Below are 18,368 nucleotides of genomic sequence, written 5' to 3'. Positions count from 1 at the left end.
AAAAAACATTTGACAAAATTCAACATCCATTCATGATATAAACTCTCAATATATTGGGTATAGATGGAACATACCTCAACACAATAAAGTCCATATATGACAAGCCCACAGCTAACATCATACTGGATGGTGAAAAGCAGAACTCTTAGAGGAAAAGACAAGGTGGCTACTCTCACCATTCCTGTTCAACACACTATTGGAAGTCCTAGTCAGAACAATCAAGCAAGAAACAAACAAAATAACGCCAAAACCCAACCAACCAACCAAACAAAAAAAACACATCTTAATTGGAAATGAAGAAGTAAAATTGGTGCTGTTTGCCGATGACATGAATTTTTTATATATAGAAGATCTTAATAAAGACTCCACCAAAAACTTGTTAGAACTAATCAACAAATTCAGGGAAGTTGCAGGACATAAATTCAATATACAAAAATCATTGCATTTCTATATACTAATAATGATTAATCTGAAAAGGAAATAAACAATCCTATTTACAATAGCATCAAAAAATATAAAATACCTAGGAATAAATTCAACGAAGTAGGTAAAAGATCTGTACACTGAAAACTATAAGACATTGATGAAAGAAATTGAAGAAGACACAAATAAATGGAAAGATACTCCGTACTCATCATTGGAAGAATTAATACATTGGTAAAATGTTCATACTACCCAAAGGCATCTATAGATTTAACTCAATCCCTATCAAGATTCCAATGGCATTTTTTTTTACAGAAATAGAAAAAAGCAATCATAAAATTCATATGGAACCACAAAAGACCCTGAATAGCCAAGGCAATATTGAGAAAGAAGAACAAAGTTGGAGGTATTACACTTCTGATTTCAAACTATATCACAAAGCTATAGTAATATACATACTATGGTACATATATATGCCAGTATGATACTGGCATAAAAATAGACACATAGACTAATGGAACAGAATTGAGAGACCAGAAAAAAACTCATGCATATATATGGTCAACGTTTGACAAGGGAACCAAAATACTCAGTGGAGAAAAGATAGACTCTTTAATAAATGGTGCTGGGAAAATAATGATACTCACATGCAAAAGAATGAAACTGGACCTCTATCACTCACAAAACCTGGAAAAGGATTAAAGACTTACATAAGACCTGAAACCACAGAAGAAAACCAGGAAAAATCTCTTTGACCTTAGTCTTCATAATGATTTTATGGATACAACACCCAAAACACAGGCAACAAAAGCAAAAATAAACAAGTGGAACTACATCAATCTAAAAAGCTTCTGCACAGCAAAAGAAACAATAAACAAAATGAACAGGCAAGGTACAGAATGGGAGAAAATATTTGCAAACCACATATCTGAAAAATGGCTAATATCTAAAATACAGGGCTTCCCTGGTGGCGCAGTGGTTCAGAGTCTGCCTGCCAATGCAGGGGACAGGGGTTCGTGCCCCGGTCCGGGAAGATCCCACATGCCGCGGAGCAGCTGGGCCCGTGAGCCATGGCCGCTGAGCCTGCTTGTCCGGAGCCTGTGCTCCGCAACGGGAGAGGCCACAACAGTGAGAGGCCTGTGTACTGCAAAGATAATAAAATAAAATAAAATAAAATACAGAAGGGACTCATATAACTCATTAGCAAAAGAGCAAATAATCCAATTAAAAAGTGGGCAAAGGACCTGAAGAGACATTTTTCCAAGGAAGATATTCACATGGCCAAGTACATGAAAAGGTGCTTGATCTCACTAATCATCAGAGAAATGCAAATCAAAACCACAATAAGATATCACCTCACACCTGTTAGAATGGCTGTTATTGAAGGGATGAGATAACAAGTGCTTGTGAGAATGTGGAGAAAAGGGAACACTTGGGCACTGCTGGTGGGAATTTAAACTGGTACAGCCATTATGGAAAAGAGTATGGAGTTTTCTCAAAAAAATTAAAAATAGAATTACCACATGATCCAGCAATTGGGTACGTATCTGAAGGGAACTAATGAGATTTCTGCACGCCTATGTTCATTGCAGCATTATTTACAATAGCCAAGACATGGAAGCAACCTAAGTGTCCCTTGATGGATGAATGGATAAAGAAGATGTGGCGCATGTACACACCGGAATGTTACTCAGCCACAGAAAGGAAGGAAACTTTGCCACAACATGGATGGACCCTGAGGGCATTATGCTAAGAGAAATAAGGCAGACAGAGAAAGACAGATACTGTATGGTCTTTCTTCTAGGTGGAATCTAAAGAATACTTAAACTCATAGAAGCAGAGAACAGGCAACAGAAGTGGTGGCCAGAGGTGGGGCATAGGGTTGGAGGTGGGGAAATAGGTGAAAGTAGTCAAAGGGTACAAACTCCCAGTTATAATATGAATAAGTTCCAGGGATGTAATGTAAAGCATGGTGACTATAGTTAACAATAGTGCACTGAATATTTGCAAGTTGCCAAGAGAGTAGATTTTAAAAGTTCTCACTCCAAAAAAAAAAAAATTATAACTCAATAAAGCTGAGGGACAACACAGTGTTCTAGCAAAATAAAACACGGAGGTATGATGTAGAATGACCAGTCTGAGAGGGACACTTCAGGTTGGGTGATGAAGGAAAATGAGTTGCAAATAAAAGTCAACCAACACAATAAACAAAGTTCCTACTGGAAATCTGGTTGGAGTTTCATTAAAATGTATATTTATCTGAAAAGGTTGATATAAAATCTTTGTACGTAACAATATGTTGTGTCTTTCCATTTAGAAAGGATTTGTGTGTACATCCTCCAGTAAAATTAAATCATCTCCTTTCATATTGATCTCATTTCTTCTTAATCATTTAATACTATATAGGCTTAATTCTTCTTAGTATTAGTTGGTGCCTTTTGTTAGTGTTGTCTGCTCTGAATTATAAGCTTTTAAAGAAAAGAAAGTGATTTATATTGCTTTTGTTATGTTTCATGTATAAGAATACCATTAGATAAAAAGAACAAAAAGAAATTTAAGAACACACTCAGCTTCCTATCTCTAAGTACAAAGTTTATTCAAAAGAAATCTGTGCAATGATTCATTCATTCAACTGTTTACTGAGCAACTACTGTGTGCCAGGTACACTTTCTTAGAGCTGAAGATACAGAGAAAGAACCAAACAGAAGACCTTCCTGCCTGTAGGGAGCTCTCATTCCAGTAGGGCATGTGCAGGGCTAGAGTGAGCCTGGAGGATGGGGTGTCTGGAGCAGATAGCCAGCCCAGGAGAGATGGGCAGAAGACCGGCTCACACAGACTTTGTAGCTGGCCTTTAAGATATTATTTAGAATTTTTTTTTTTTTAAGGATCACTCTGGCTTCTGTTTGGAGAGTATACTACCATGGGAAATAGTGTACATTAGCTGAAGAGCAGGCCTGATTACAAATATCCATTGTTCTAAAGCTACAGGCAAAAGTGCTCACCAACAATTATGTATTTATTTGTTTCAAAAGAATGTCTAACATCTGAATTTATTCTCTACTAGACTGTATTATATAAGACCCAACATAATTCAGCCAGTTAGTGTAGAACAGAAATGTAAAGGCATATTCTAGGTTTGAGAATTAACTGACAAAGAAAGGAGAAATGGGAAGAATAGTTTTTTATAGAGGTTTAAGAAATTATTTTTATCTAAAAGTCTGGTATAAAAAGCAAGATATATTTTTTAAATAATTACATCAAATGTCCTTGTAAAACAAATTTGATGTCCTTAACTTTGTACTCCCCACAAAGCAATTTTTTTTTGCTATGATTTCAGGAAAGAACAAGAATTCCATTACAGATAAAATTAATACAATGTTGGATTTACAAGTAAATTATTATTCTTAGCAATTAATGACTGCACATAAATATGAGTTCTAAGAATTGCCTCTGTTTAGAGCTTGACAGGATATGCTAATAGAAAATTTTTTTTTTCAGAAATACAATATGTCAGTTTTAGCTACGCATAAAAGAGCCAAAATTGATAGAGAAACATGCCATATGAAAGTAGAAAAAATAAGGAAGAACAAAGTCTTCCTACCTTTACCTTCTGTCACTACTCACATAAACCCTTAATACTTTTAGCAGATGTCACCCGGCACCTGCTTGTATGCCAGGCACTGCACTGGGCGATGGGCACACAAAAATGAGGACGTCCAGGTTACAGTTCAGTGGCCCAGAAATGTAAATACAGAATTACCAACACGGGGTGAAAATGTTACAATGTGGATATGGACGCAGTCCCCTGGAAGCACAGAGGCAGAGCCACTAACCCTATCTGTTTTCTTTTCCAGATGAAGACAGGATAAACTCAAATATCTGAAGCTAGCTCCAGTAACACACAGGACCTGATCTCTTGTATACAACATCTTTCAGATCATAACTGTCAAAGTACACAATTTCAAATGGAGCCATTTCTAACATTTTCTGCTATGAGCATGCGTAATGTTTATAATGAGATTTTTAAATTCTATTTTAAAACGATTTCCATCATGAGTAAAAGCAATGTGTTCCATTAGAATGTAAGCAACCTAATTTCACTAGGTAAGTTATGGAAACAAAAAGGTGCTTAAATTAGTGGCCCAAATCAGTAACAGGTGTACTTAATAAAATAGTCAACTGCTTATGAATAATTTTAACAGATTATCCGAGTATTTGATTAGGAGTGTTTTTATACTGTTCTCTTCCAGTTAGGTTTATTCTGTCACTATTTTAATTTCAGCTTTCTCTTTCCAATTATGTTTAAACTAGAAGTTTAGAATGCCGTGATTTTAAAGCATTGACTAACTCACAGCATAACTGAGAAGTGCAATTAATTTAAACCTGCAGGCTGATTTTCACCTTCTCCTCTGACTGCAGGGACACTGCAGAAGATGGTTGCACACGGTGGGCGGCCAGGGAGGAGAGCTGGTAGAGAAGAAGAAATCACTAACTGTAACACGGTGGGGTAGGGGACAGAGGCTGGAAGGGTTTTGCTCAAACTGCCATGCTTATGCACAGCGATTCGTTGAGATTCCACAGGAAAATATTGGAGAACAATGCTATATATTCTAAAGTTTCCTAGCTTAAAAGAGCTAAACCTGAAATGGTTTGAGGCAGTGTGAAAACAGATAAAACCTAAATTGGAATTTAATCGTTTGCTTATATATATATATGTACTGTATACTCTAGGAAAGTAACTTTAATTTTTATTACCCTTATCCCCTTCTCACCAATGTTTTTTGGATCTTATAAGATACTGCTGTGTTTTTAACGTCAATAACAGGAAAACATATGAGTAAGTAGTCAAATCAACCAATCAATTAAAACCCCCAAGTATTGGACTGGCCAAAAAGTTTGTTCGGGTTTTTCTGTAACATCTCACGGAAAGAAACAAACGAACTTCTTTTTTCTTTCTTTCTTTTTTTTTTGCGGTACGCGGGCCTCTCACTGCCGTGTGGCCTCTCCCATTGCGGAGCACAGGCTCTGGATGCGCAGGCTCAGCGGCCATGGCTCACGGGCCCAGACGCTCCGCGGCATGTGGGATCTTCCCGGACCGGGGCACGAGTCCATGTCCCCTGCATCGGCAGGCAGACTCTCAACCACTGCGCAACCAGGGAAGCCCACAAACGAACTTTTTGCCTAACTCAATATGTTCAAAGGACTTAAAAGGCTAAAGCAGGATTTGTAAGAACACTTTTCTTTCTTTTTTTAGGGGGGAGGGGTGCATGGAAAGGAGGGGTAGCAATAGAGACAAGATCATTAAAAGTCTCAAACTTGTAAAGCAACTATACTCTAATAAAATTTTTTTTTAAGTCTCAAACTTTAGTACACCTTTTACAAATGGATTTAATAGCATCTGATTTTTAAATAATATCATGAAATAACTGTAAGTCAATACAAAAATGAGTAATGTCCAGCGACTTCCCTGGTGGTGCAGTGGTTAGAGTCCGCCTGCCAATGCAGGGGACATGGGTTCGAGCCCTGGTCCGGGAAGATCCCACATGCCGTGGAGCAACTAAGCCCGTGAGCCACAACTACTGAGCCTGAGCGCCGCAGCTACTGAAGCCCACGCGCCTAGAGCTTCTCTTGTGCTTTGCAACAAGAAAAGCCACCACAGTGAGAAGCGCGTGCGCCACAGCGAAGAGTAGCCCCAACTTGCCACAACTAGAGAAAGCCTGAGCACAGCAACGAAGACCCAACGCAGCCAAAAAATAAATTTAAAAAAAGAGTAATGTCCAAAATGCCACAGTAAATGTTAGATTATTTTATAACAAACACCTCTAAACCATATATTCAACTACTCACTATTTAAATTCTTTAGGATTATTTTGCATTTTAACAAATGCATTTACTCTTTTCTCCTGAGTTTGTAAGAATGTAGTAATGACTTAAGTCAAGAGCTGTGACCAGACTATCATTTGGCAGAGGTGTTGAACCTGAAGCCTTTCTCAGGATTGCTTCAGTGAAGGGAAAAGAGTCCAGTCCTTTACGAGGATGAACAATAAACACAGTCACGAATCACTCTGGTGATGCTTCCAACAATCACTTTAATTACTTGTTTATGTAACAGATAATATAACCTTGAATCTTTTAAGGTTAGAAGACATGAGTATTCATTCATTCTCTCACTCATTCTACAAATATTTCTTGTGTGCCTACTGTTTGCCAGGCCCCAGCAGTGCACAAAATGTACAAGGTCATCTATAGCCTACAATGAATCATGGGATCCAATACTAAGGGACCAGCAATGGAAGAAAATCTATTTACAACTATTTATAAGAATTTTTATGCAAATGTGACTTTCTTATGGTTATAAGGAAAACCAAGCCAGCAGTCAACATTTCAGCTGATATTCTGACCAAGACATAGAAAAGCTGGATTTAATCCATCTATGGTCCTCAGACCAGAAGTAAAGCAGAATTCATGCACAGAAGATGACAGTTTATCCCAAAGAGAGAGGGCCAGACTTGTTCCAAAATATGGGGATTTTAGATATGTCAATTCCAAAAAAGCATAGTGATCCAAACAGGCATTTTAGAAATAAGATGTATGTCTGCACAACTGTAATTCACAGTTTTAAAACTCTTGCTGTCCCTCATATATATATAATGGCTGTGATTTCACACAGCTCCAGCGTTACGAGTGAGAGGCTCTGACGGGACATGCTAACGTGGAACAGAATCTCACTGCCCTGTTGCTGTCACCCAGAGGGGTTTCCTTAAAATGCTGAGTAGCCATCTTCAGTCCTGAAAATAGGAGACTGCAGCATCCTGCCCTGCCCTGGCTGCAGCAAATCATCCTTCGATTACCAGCGGTGTGTGTTTTAAAATGAGCAATCTCTGAGCAACTTCTAGAAACAAATGTCTACTCTGTACGTTAAATGTTCTTACTTCCTATGGCATTTGGTTTTTCCAACAGACATACAAATGGGTTTGTGAGCGCGTATTGCCAGCATTTCTGGCATTTTCTGAGGTCTTCAAACCAACCACACCTTTCTCAACCTAAAAGTCATGGAACACTTCTTTCGGTAAGATGTTTTTCTTTAGAGAAGTAAAGTTTAATCAGTTAGGCATTTATCACAGTCTAAAGTGTACTATTCACAAATGAGACTGAATCTTTACAGCTCCCAGAAAAGAAAGGAGAAGAAAGATTTTGTGTCTCACTCTCCAGGCATCCCGACCCATCCCTCCATCCAAACTCTCCACAGGGAGAAAGAGATCAGGAAGACAGCACTCAGCACCTTCTAGGGGAAATGTGAGCAATCAGGCAGTCTGACCACTTCATTCTACAAATGACTAAGCTAAGGTTAGAAAGGTTGAGTTGACGAGCCCATGATACAGGCTAGTGGCAGAGGCTGAATCAGGACTCTATTCCCGGTTTATCACTTGTTACCAAAAATCTGGGTTACCCAAGCCCTTTGGTAACAGTTCTTTCAGTACCCTGAAAATGATCTGTGTCTTCATTTATTCTGATTTCCACTCATAGGCTGAAATTCTAATTCTTTTCTTAGATACGATTGTAACCAAATCACACAAATTGGACACTATACAAGGATTTTAATCCTCTTGGGGTGGGAGGGAGCATAATTACTGAAGAAGTCTTTGTTTGGTGACTGCCATTCTATATCAACTTTGGCAGATGAGGTGTGGATAACTCCCAAACTGAATTTTTCCAAATTCCAAGAGCAGAAATAATGAAACCAGTTTACCTAAGGATTTTTGTTTTTGCTTTTGTTTTCAATAAAGCTGCAATCAGAAGAACTTCATTTCTCTTCGAAAATTTAATCTCACTACATTTTCTCTGGCATTTTCTGGACACTCTGTTAGTCTCCATCGTTTGTGATGCCCTCTAGTGAAAATAAATGGGAAATTCTTCAAGCAGATACAGAGAAAATCAGTACAGATAGTCCCTGCTTTGCACTGAAATGAATTTCTACAATTTATAAAGATATCTCCCCCCATAGGTCTGCCTACTGGGGAAGAGGTGAATTATTATTTTATATTTTTCAGTAATTATCATGATTTTTGGCCATTTAAAATGTTTATTTTATAGCGTTGGCTATATGTATGACTTTTTGCATATCAAATCCTTGATCGGTTATGGACCTATTGGGAAAAACCTATGCCCCATGTCTACGGCATCACTGTTAACTGGTGTGAGAATAATTTCCCCTGAGCTGGGACTTGCTATTACAGACCCTTCTCAGCCCAGAGCTGTGGGCAGAAACTACCAGTCAAGAGGAGTTCACACTTGAGATGAAGCCCCTTACCATCTCTGAAATAGGCCCGTGACTTTTTGTAGACAGTAGGGCCCTTTGCAAATGGAACATCAATTTCCTCCCCCACTCAAAAACCCTCCACTGTTTCCTTTCGCACTTCAAGTAAAATCTAGCTCTTCACCTTGGCCTTCAGCGACCCACCCCTGCTGCTCTGTCCATGGTCAACTTCTCCTGCCACACTGATTTGTAATTTGTCTACTATTTGTCTCCCCTCTAGCACAGAAGCCCCATAAGCAACGGGTTTATCTGCTTTGTTCACGACTGTGTCTTCAGCATCTACAATGCTGCCTGGTACCTAGCGAGTACTTATTAAGAATCTGAGCTCATGAGAGTATCTGGAGCATGGTTCCTGCTGATTGAAACGTGGCCGCTCAACTCCAGCATTTTCTCCCCTGCTCTCAGCCAGCAGTGACTCTCAGCATGCTTGCAACAATCAGAAAGTATTAAAGCCAAGAGTGCCTGCCCTTCTTGTCACGCTTAACGTTGTTTTAACTTCCTCTGCTCTATATAGTTCACTTATTTTATAAATTTACTAATTAACTGGCTTTTTCATTGTGTGACCAGAGTGGCATTTACTGGTAGGATGAAGAACGGCAGAGTTGAAAAAGGTGGTGGTTGATGCTTGGGGGAAAGAGCTCTAAATGTCCTGAGCCTTGGGGCAGGCAGACCCACAAGGTTTTTAGCAATAAAATCTGAGATAAGGGCCATATATTTTCAGATTAATTTTTCAAGTCGATTTTTATAACCATCACATAGTTACACCCTTGTATATTCAGATGTTACCCATGACCGTTACATTTGCTATCAATCACTCAAAAAAAAAAAAGACATAAAAAAAGATTCTTGAGGTAAAGCATAAAGTGGGAAAGAAAACACTGGGCGGAGGACACAGTATAAATGGTACAAAATATTACTTTGTAGTTACATGCCCCTAACAGTTTAAAAGCACTTTTATACAAATTACACAGCCAGCTCAAATCTTCTTAAAAATAGGTAAAGTATAAGTATGTAAAAAGTAATGAAGAGGATGTAAAAATGGATTATCTCATTTAACGTCCATAGGAATTCCATGAGCTGGAGGGAGCAGACAGGATGCTTCTGGAAGAGTAAGGAAGATGGCCCTGCATGTCCACAGGTGTCTCCTGACAGCAGGCGTGGTCTGTGCAGGGCAACATCGTGGCACGAAACCACTCTCCTCTCAACCTCCCTGTGCTGAATATCCCACCAAACAATTTCTACTGCTTCCGCAGTTTTTCCATCACCTTCTTACAGACTAGGGAAAGTCCAGAGTGTGAACAAAGGCTACAGGTTCAGATCTCCTCTGGTGTGCAAATCATGAAACTGGGCAATTCCCATAATATGTACCAAGGACTGTACATTTAAAACTAAACACCCACAGAGGGTGTTTGGAGTTGACAATTTATTGGAAGCACAAGTTTCAAAGAAGATACCTATATTTAGCAGGTGGAGGGTGGGTTCTGGTACCTACAAGAAGATATATAGAGATCTTTTCCAAGATGCCACCAGGCAGGGCTGAGAAGAGGCTGACAATTCTCCCTCATCATACTTCTGTGTTTGCAGACGGGGAAGCTCTCTTAAAGAGAGTGGCAGGCATCCATAAGAATAGCAACCCAGGGACTGCAGGCCTGGTTTTGCGTTTGGGCTCTGCTACATACTGCAGATGTGGCCTTGGACAAGCCACACAATCTCTCCAAGCCTCAGTCTCCCAGTTTCCTTGTCTGTAAATTGGGATAACAGTATTAGGACAATAACATTATAATAACTCAGGAGTTATTCCAAATACCAACTAAGATAATATGTTGAAATGCTTTGTAAATAATAAAATACAACATAAAACGTAAGGTGTTATCATCATGGTATTCTATTTCTTTTTTTTAATTAAAAAAATTAAAAAAAATTTTTTTGGCTGCGTTGGATCTTTGTTGCTGTGCGTGGACTTTCTCTAGCTGTGGTGAGTGGGGGCTACTCTTAGTTGTGGTGTGTGGGCTTCTCATTGCAGTGGCTTCTCTTGTTGTGGAGCACAGGCTCTAGGGCACGCAGGCTTTAGTAGTTGTGGCATGCGGGTTCAGTAGTTGTGGCTCACGGGCCCTAGAGCGCAGGCTCAGTAGTTGTGGCGCACAGGCTTAGCTGCTCCGCAGCAATGTGAGGTCTTCCTGGACCAGGGCTCGAACCCATGTCCCCTGCATTGGCAGGTGGATTCTTAAGCACTGCACCACCAGGGAAGTCCCATCATGGTATTCTGAAAAACTTTACAACTTCCCTCTGGAATTAAGAAGTCTGAATCTATTTAGTTTGGGGGCCTCAGGCCTGTGAATAGGTGGGATTGAGGAGAAGTTTTTCACCCCATTACAGAGTCTGAGTACAACTAAGTCCATATTTACATGTTGCCTTCAAGGTCAGTGTGTCTGTGGGCTTAGTTTTGGGCATAGAATGTTTAAAATACTCCCTTTTTGCAATTTGCCTCCAACGGCAAATTCATTTTTATCTTTGTTTATGCATTGCAAGAAATTCTGACTTTAACAAACTTTCCTTAATCAAACTGCTTTTTGGATTAGAAAACTTTCTCTTCAGAATAATATAATCACTTTAGAAATACTCTGTTCCCTTGCTTGATTTGGGAAAAATAGAATTATTTCAGTCTAAATTTCATTATTTTTAATTGCTTCCTGTCCAGCAACATTTTTCTCTCCCTGAATTTTACAGTGCCTTCCTTTTCTAAGCTCCTGAATAACAACTGGTCATTAAATAGCTGTTGAATGCCCCTTTTGTTGGAAGCATTTAGAGATGAAAAGAGTTTCATACATGGACTCTACATGTTATTTCGGGGCCAAAGTATTTCATACAAAGTGATGTTTGTGGGTCCATGTTTTACTAAGTACAGAGATCAGATCCTTCCTACTTTTTTGCTACTTTCTTGACAGACTAATTGTCAATAAACTGTTCATTAGAAGAAGGTCAACAAGAAATTGTAATACAGACGCAGTACTATGATCATCCATGATTCATGTTGCAAAAAAAGGGCACCGAACTGAAACCCAGGGAGACCTCCTGGGATCTCCTTTCATCTCTGACACTGACTTTGGGGAAGTCCTTTACCATCTCTGACCTCAGGTTCCTAGCCTTACAAAGGACTGAGCAGGGCTAGATGCCCCCTGGAACTTCTTCCGGCTCTAATGTTCAATTTGCTTAAATAGTTACCGCACAACCAAAACACCGCTCCTACTCCCAGCTCAAGCAGCCCAACGGTTTTCCTTGACAGTAGGAAATTGCAAAATCTTCTCAGAATTCTCAGTCCCTCACCCTGCTTCTACTAGTCTGGAGAACCTCAAATGTCTACCTATATATTCTGCCCTGATCTGGGGCTACCACAATTTTACAAATCCCAAACAACTCCTCCAATACATACCCAAGATGTGTCTTTAAGAAAGATGAATGCTAAGTCTGTCTTATAACAAAGAATTTCAAGCATCACTTCACCAGAGGTGTATGAGCCATGTGGCCTCTGTTGACATAAAGTAGCCGAGGGCAAAGCAGGCGGGGCAAAGTGGTCCTGGGACTCACACAGGGAAGCCTCTTCCCATCCCAGAAGGAAATGGAGCAGAGGGCATTACACAAAAGCATCCCAGTAGTGAGTCACTATAAAACAAGTGAAAGGGAAAATGTAGTAATTTTGCAGTAGATTCTTACTTTTTGATAGAGAATGGGGTTTGGCCTGTGATGAATCTCATTGAAGGTGACAGAATTACTGAAGTGCTAAGAATACCACGGTGTCACCTTTCACTTCCGAGGCTGGCCCACAGCAAGCATCCTGAGGACAGTGATAGAAGGAGACACTCTAGTGTGAGAGGTGGGGAGAAGGGGGAGAGAGGGGGAAGGAAGGACAGAGAGGGACTGGAGAGGGAGAGACCCCTAATTCTGAGTCCATAAACCACAGAACCTGAGGGTGAGGAAAAAGAAGTGATCAGGCAATCAGGTTCAAAGAAGACACAGACCCACTTCCCACTTCTTTTGAGAGAAATTTAAAATAGAAGTAAATGATGGGAAAGTGGCAGCTCCCAAGGTTAGATTTATTATATGTAACACACACATGTGTGTGTACATGCGCATGTGTGTGTTACACATATATTTATTTATTTTATGCAGCTGTGGCCTGTCCCAGCTGCCTGGTTGCTATGGGAATAAGTTGAAGTTAAGGAATTTTGTGTTAGCATAAATATAAGGGCAGAAGAGGAGACATACAGGCTAAATTCTAAAGAATCAATCCCGGTTGTTATCTAGTTGTTCTTTTAAAATCTTAACAATTGTTCTAAGCCAACACAGAATGTTTTTCTCTTGAGGCAAAACAAGTTAAACAAGACTAGTAAGATATGAGAGTGAGGATTATTTTCAAAATTGCTTAAAAATTAGAGAGTCATTTAAAAAAATTCCAGAGAAGCAAAACCTGTTTATAGAAAAAGGATACTTTCTCTAATATATAAAGAACCCCTAGAAATTAGTAAGAATATGATAAATGACACATAATTCTACTGTAAATTGGCAAAAGATATTAGTTGCTCACAGAAAAGGAAATACAAGTGATCCTGAAACATATGAAAAGATGCTCAGCCTCGTCATAAAAGAAGCATGCAAGTTAAAATTATATTAAGATTTCTTTTGTCACCTAACAGGCAAAATTGAAAAGTTTGGAGTGGAGAAGAAGTGTGGAATGGAGAAGCGTTCTTCTCATATATTGCTGGTAACAGAGCCAACTGGTACCATCCTACTGGACAACAATTTGACAGAAGTGTTCAAAATTATAATTGTATACAGTTGACCCCTGAACAACACAGGAGATAGGGGCGTTGACTCTCCTGTAGTCGAAAATCTGCCTATAATTAATAGTCTGCCCTTGGTATCTGTGGTTCCACATCCCCGATTCGATCAATTGCCATGTAGTATTGTAGTGGGTATTAATGAAATAAATCCACGTATGATGGATCCATACAGCTCAACCCGGGCTGTTCAAGGGTCACTGTATACTTACTAATTCTTCAACCCTACTTCTGGTAATTTATCCTTCAGATATACTTGTACAGATGTGATGTGCATATTTATGTGTATATATACAGGTTATAATATTTATAATGGCAAAAACACTGGAAACAACCCAAATGTCCATAAGTAGGGACAGGTTAAATCCATACAACGTAAAACAATGTGGCTGCAGGAAAAGAGGGAAGCCACACTGGCCTCCTCTATACAGTGCCATGAGAGGACCTACAGGATGCATTAATGAGAAAAGCAAGACCCAAAATTGTGTTTAATATGGGAAATATGAAAATCTATATTCATAATTTCTTACATTTACATAAAGGAAAGAAACATAACAGAAACTAATAAGTGCGGGCTTGTGGTCGGGGCAATAGTTCTGGGGAAGTAGGCAGGTGGCAGACAGGGTGGGGAGGCTTTGTATTGTGCTCCTTTTTTATATGGTTTGATATTTTGAATTGCTTAAATTTATTATCTATTCAAAAATTGGACAAAGTGGGCTTCCCTGGTGGCACAGTGGTTGAGAGTCCGCCTGCCGATGCACGGGACACAGGTTCGTGCCCCGGTCCGGGAAGATACCACATGCCGCGGAGCGGCTGGGCCCGTGAGCCATGGCCGCTGAGCCTGCGCATCCGGAGCCTGTGCTCCGCAACGGGAGCAGCCACAACAGTGAGAGGCCCGCGTACCGCAAAAAAAAAAAAAAAAAAAAAATTGGACAAAGTATAATTTGGCCGATCTATCAATCACACTCCTTGGTATTTACCCAAAGGAGCTGACACCCAGTGCCAGTGATGTTTAGAGCATTTTTACCCATAAATGCCCAAATTTGGAACAATCAAGATGTCTTTCAGTACATGAATGGATACATAAACAGGGGTGCATCCAGACAATGGAATATTATTCAGTGGTAAAAAGAAATGAGCTATCAAGCCATGAAAAGACCTGGGGGAACCTTAAATGCATATTAGTAAATGAAGGAAGCCAATCTGAAAAGGCACCATCCTTTTCAGATGATTCCAATTATATGACATTCTGGAAAAGGCAAAACTATGGAGACAGTAAAAAGATTAGTGGTTGCCAGGGCTTAGGGAAGAGGGAGGGATAAACAGGCAGACCACAGAGGATTTTTAGGGCGGTGATGCTACTCCGTGTGATACTGTAATGGTGGATAAATGTCATTATACTTGGTACAAACCATAGAATGTGCAACACCAAGAATGAGTCCTAAGGTAAACTATGAACTTTGGGTGATAATGATGTGCCAACGTAAGTTCAGCAAACTGTAACGAATGTACCCCTCTGGTGGCAGATGTTGATAGGGGGAGGCTGCACATGTGTCAGGGGACGTGTGGGAAATCTCGGCACCTTCTGCTCAGTTTTGCTATGAACCTAAAACTGGTCTTAAAAAATGAAGTCTATCAAGCAAAGCAAAACAAAGTATGTCCTCATGGCTCAGACTTTCTTCTTTTCCCTCAGACTTTCTAAGGCACTCTTTGGGGGGTAGAATAAGGAGGTGGAAAGTGGGGTGGGACAGGTGGACCCTGGCACTGATATTTTCTCCTCTGGGAACGTGTATCTTCTTCCCCAGGACTCCCCTGATGGGTCTGCTTAAGTGCTGCATGAAAAGGCTCGTAGATTTGCTCCCTTTGCCTCAGTCTATTATCTTGTCTCTCCTTGACTCCTCTCAGGGCAACTCAGGAAGCATTTATCACATCTACTCTCATCCACAAGCATCAAGCGTTGCCTGGAGTATCTTTTTTGCTAGTCAGCACTCATGCCTTACATTCATCTAAACACATTATTCTTTTGGACCCCCATTACCTTTTATATATTATGTGTCTGTGGTTGCACTTGTACATAATATTAATAACTTAAATATATATATATATATATATATATATACACCCTAATTTATATATGCCTACCAGAAGAGTCACATAAATCATGTCTGTTTTAAACATTCAATAAAATTCAGGGCAGCAGACATTCATTGAACCAAAATACGTACTAGTCACAGTCTCTGATCTCATGAAGTTCCCAATCTGTTAGTTCAATTTGCATTACATCATAGTACTTTCCAGACACATTTAAAAAATGCTTTTGTGTGTTTTTGATGAAGATAAATTCTATTCATACCAAAATAAACCAATTACTCCATGTTTTCTCCTCTAGAAACTTTGGTGGGCCAAATGACTATCGTAATTGTTCCTTTCTGCATCAACTTTATTCATTTACACCCTTTTCATATTCTCCTCTGCTTTATTTCCCTAGGACTTAAGATTTTAGATATTAACATGAGGAAGCTAGGCTTCTTTATGAACCCACACCTGGAACGTTTATAAAGAGCTGTGTTCTCACTTAAAATTCATTAGTGAGAGCACTTAGAAGATGCTTCTGGTTTAGTTAAAAAAAAAAGAAAATAAAGAAAAAATCCATCTTAAATTAAGTATCTGTAGTCTTTCATAACATAGAAGTTATTTATAATTTTCAGTAAAAGTGCACAGGGTCCTTGGGGCAGCCAAAGAAAATAAAAGAATTCTCAGCACATGGTGTATTTTCAGAAGAAAAATATTAAGAGTAAAAATAGTTTCTAAACTCAGTCATTCTTTGCGATTGACAACTTATTCCTGATGGTCCCCCAAAAGAGAGGAAGGGGAGAAATAGAATATACTTGGATCCGTAACAGTAATTATTCATAGCTCTTTTCCCTCATAAAATAATGGACTATTAGATCTTCCATAAAATCCGTTTCAGTAATTTAATGGTAGGTCTGCATTTTATAATCCATGTTTTGTAAACAAGAAAAAACAAAAAGATTACTTTACAATAATTCATTCCACTAATTTTTATTAAATTTCCAATTCCAAACCTTTCATCCCTCCTATAAAAATTAAATAGACCAGTTTGAGATTCTTCTTCCATTAAGCATAATTATTAAAACTGAAAGTTTCTTGTCTGCCACCTACTGGTAAGAAAAAAGTGACAACTTATTTTATATAAAAGTTCTGCATTTTCCCTCAGATTTTCTGGTTTAGGGGTTTAAATATTTAACATTAAAAAAGATGAAATGTTGAACATATAGAACATTTTATATGTTTAAACTCAAATTAATTGACCATGTATTACTAGATTTTTAAAAAATAAATAAAAATGATTTTTCCTTTTTACAATGTAATACTTTCCCTAGTATTATTACTAGAAGTCACACAGATGGATTATAGTAGCTTGATTTAAAGTTTGTCTTTATAGACATGGATGCTAGTCTAACTGATGATGAAATGAAAGGTTACTTCAAGATTAGCCAGTCAAATCAAACGAAGAACATAGGGTATAAGACTCTCACAAGGGATGTCATTCAGTCTATCTTTGCCGACAAATAAACTGTGAAAACCAAAGGACAACTCCAATAAGAGGTCGAATACACAATGGCAAAAGTAACCAGAATTTACTCAGGTAATATATTAGCTTGAGGGGGAATATTTATATATTCACCCTTTTCATATCGGAAGCACTTAGTCATTTGTAATTAGTGAAACATACCTGGCTTAAAATGTGGTAAAGAATGAACTCCAGGCCACGTGTCCTCATTTGGCGTTCCAAGAACCTAGTGGAGAGCAGGAAATTGTGGAAACAGACTTATTATTTCCAAAGCACTCAAGATTCTCCAGTACAGAAAACAGTACACTGCATATGATGAAACTCTGGATTTTTTTTTCCCATTATCGTGTGCCAGGGATTTTATTTCAGTAAAACAAACCCAGCTAAAGAGCCACCCAAGTCGAAAGTCTGTGTTTTAACAAATGCAGCTGAATGCAGTAAGACAAGTTAAATCTGCTGCATTTTATCAACTCCAAACTTAGTAAGTAGGCTAAAGATTCAAAGAATGAGCTGTCATCTTCATGGAACTGAATAAAGTATGTATGTGTCCCTCATGATTCTTTCATGAGCTTTTTGTCCTTCACTCTAGTATCAGACGTGTCATCATTTAACAGTTCTAAGAATTCTGTCATTTCTTCCCCCACATCCTCTGTCTCGGCATCAGAATGTTTCAAAGAAGCAGAACAGACAGCTTGGGACGCTCACATTCTTCACTGGCCATACTATTTGTTAGAGTTAACATCTTTAGTGACATGATATATAGTTTCCTCATCCCCAAATACTGTTCTCACTACTTTCTCACTGTCTTTCTCTATCCACACTTACAGCTTCTTTCCACATCTACTTTTCTATTCCTACAATGTTTGATCTGGTCAAAGGCATTAAAAGGCAATTCTGTTTCACGTATAACGAGCACACTTTATTAGAATTTTCAGTTCCACCATCTATTGCTATTATACTCAATGATCATGGTAAATCACTGATGGAGAACAGTGGAGATGAAAGGTTTAAGAGCCCAGATCATGGAGACAGACTCCTCTGATCCCCTACTTACTAGCCATGGGACTTCATTGAGCTTCAGTTTCCTCCTTTGTAAACTAGGAGTGATGATAATAGCACCTTTTTCATCTGTGGGAGAATACTACCTGGTATGCAGTCAGCACTATGTAAGGATCAGATACTATTCAAAGCACCCACA

General features: G+C 38.9%; 1 protein-coding gene across 6 annotated transcripts in view; it reads right to left on the bottom strand.

Moving 5' to 3' along the window:
* CDK14 (cyclin dependent kinase 14) overlaps positions 1 to 18,368 on the bottom strand; it is a 599,292-nt gene that overhangs the window by 124,121 nt on the left and 456,803 nt on the right. For all 6 annotated transcript variants that reach the window (XM_059073929.2, XM_067042484.1, XM_067042485.1 and 3 more), the window contains one exon: positions 17,333 to 17,396. In XM_059073929.2, coding sequence (XP_058929912.1) covers positions 17,333 to 17,396 — 64 coding nt within the window. The remainder of the gene's footprint in view (positions 1 to 17,332; positions 17,397 to 18,368) is intronic.

The sequence above is a fragment of the Kogia breviceps genome, chromosome 9, assembly GCF_026419965.1.
Source record: "Kogia breviceps isolate mKogBre1 chromosome 9, mKogBre1 haplotype 1, whole genome shotgun sequence".
Lineage (NCBI taxonomy): Eukaryota > Metazoa > Chordata > Mammalia > Artiodactyla > Physeteridae > Kogia > Kogia breviceps.
Note: the sequence above shows the minus strand (reverse complement) of the source record. Positions and strands in the feature narration are given on the sequence as shown.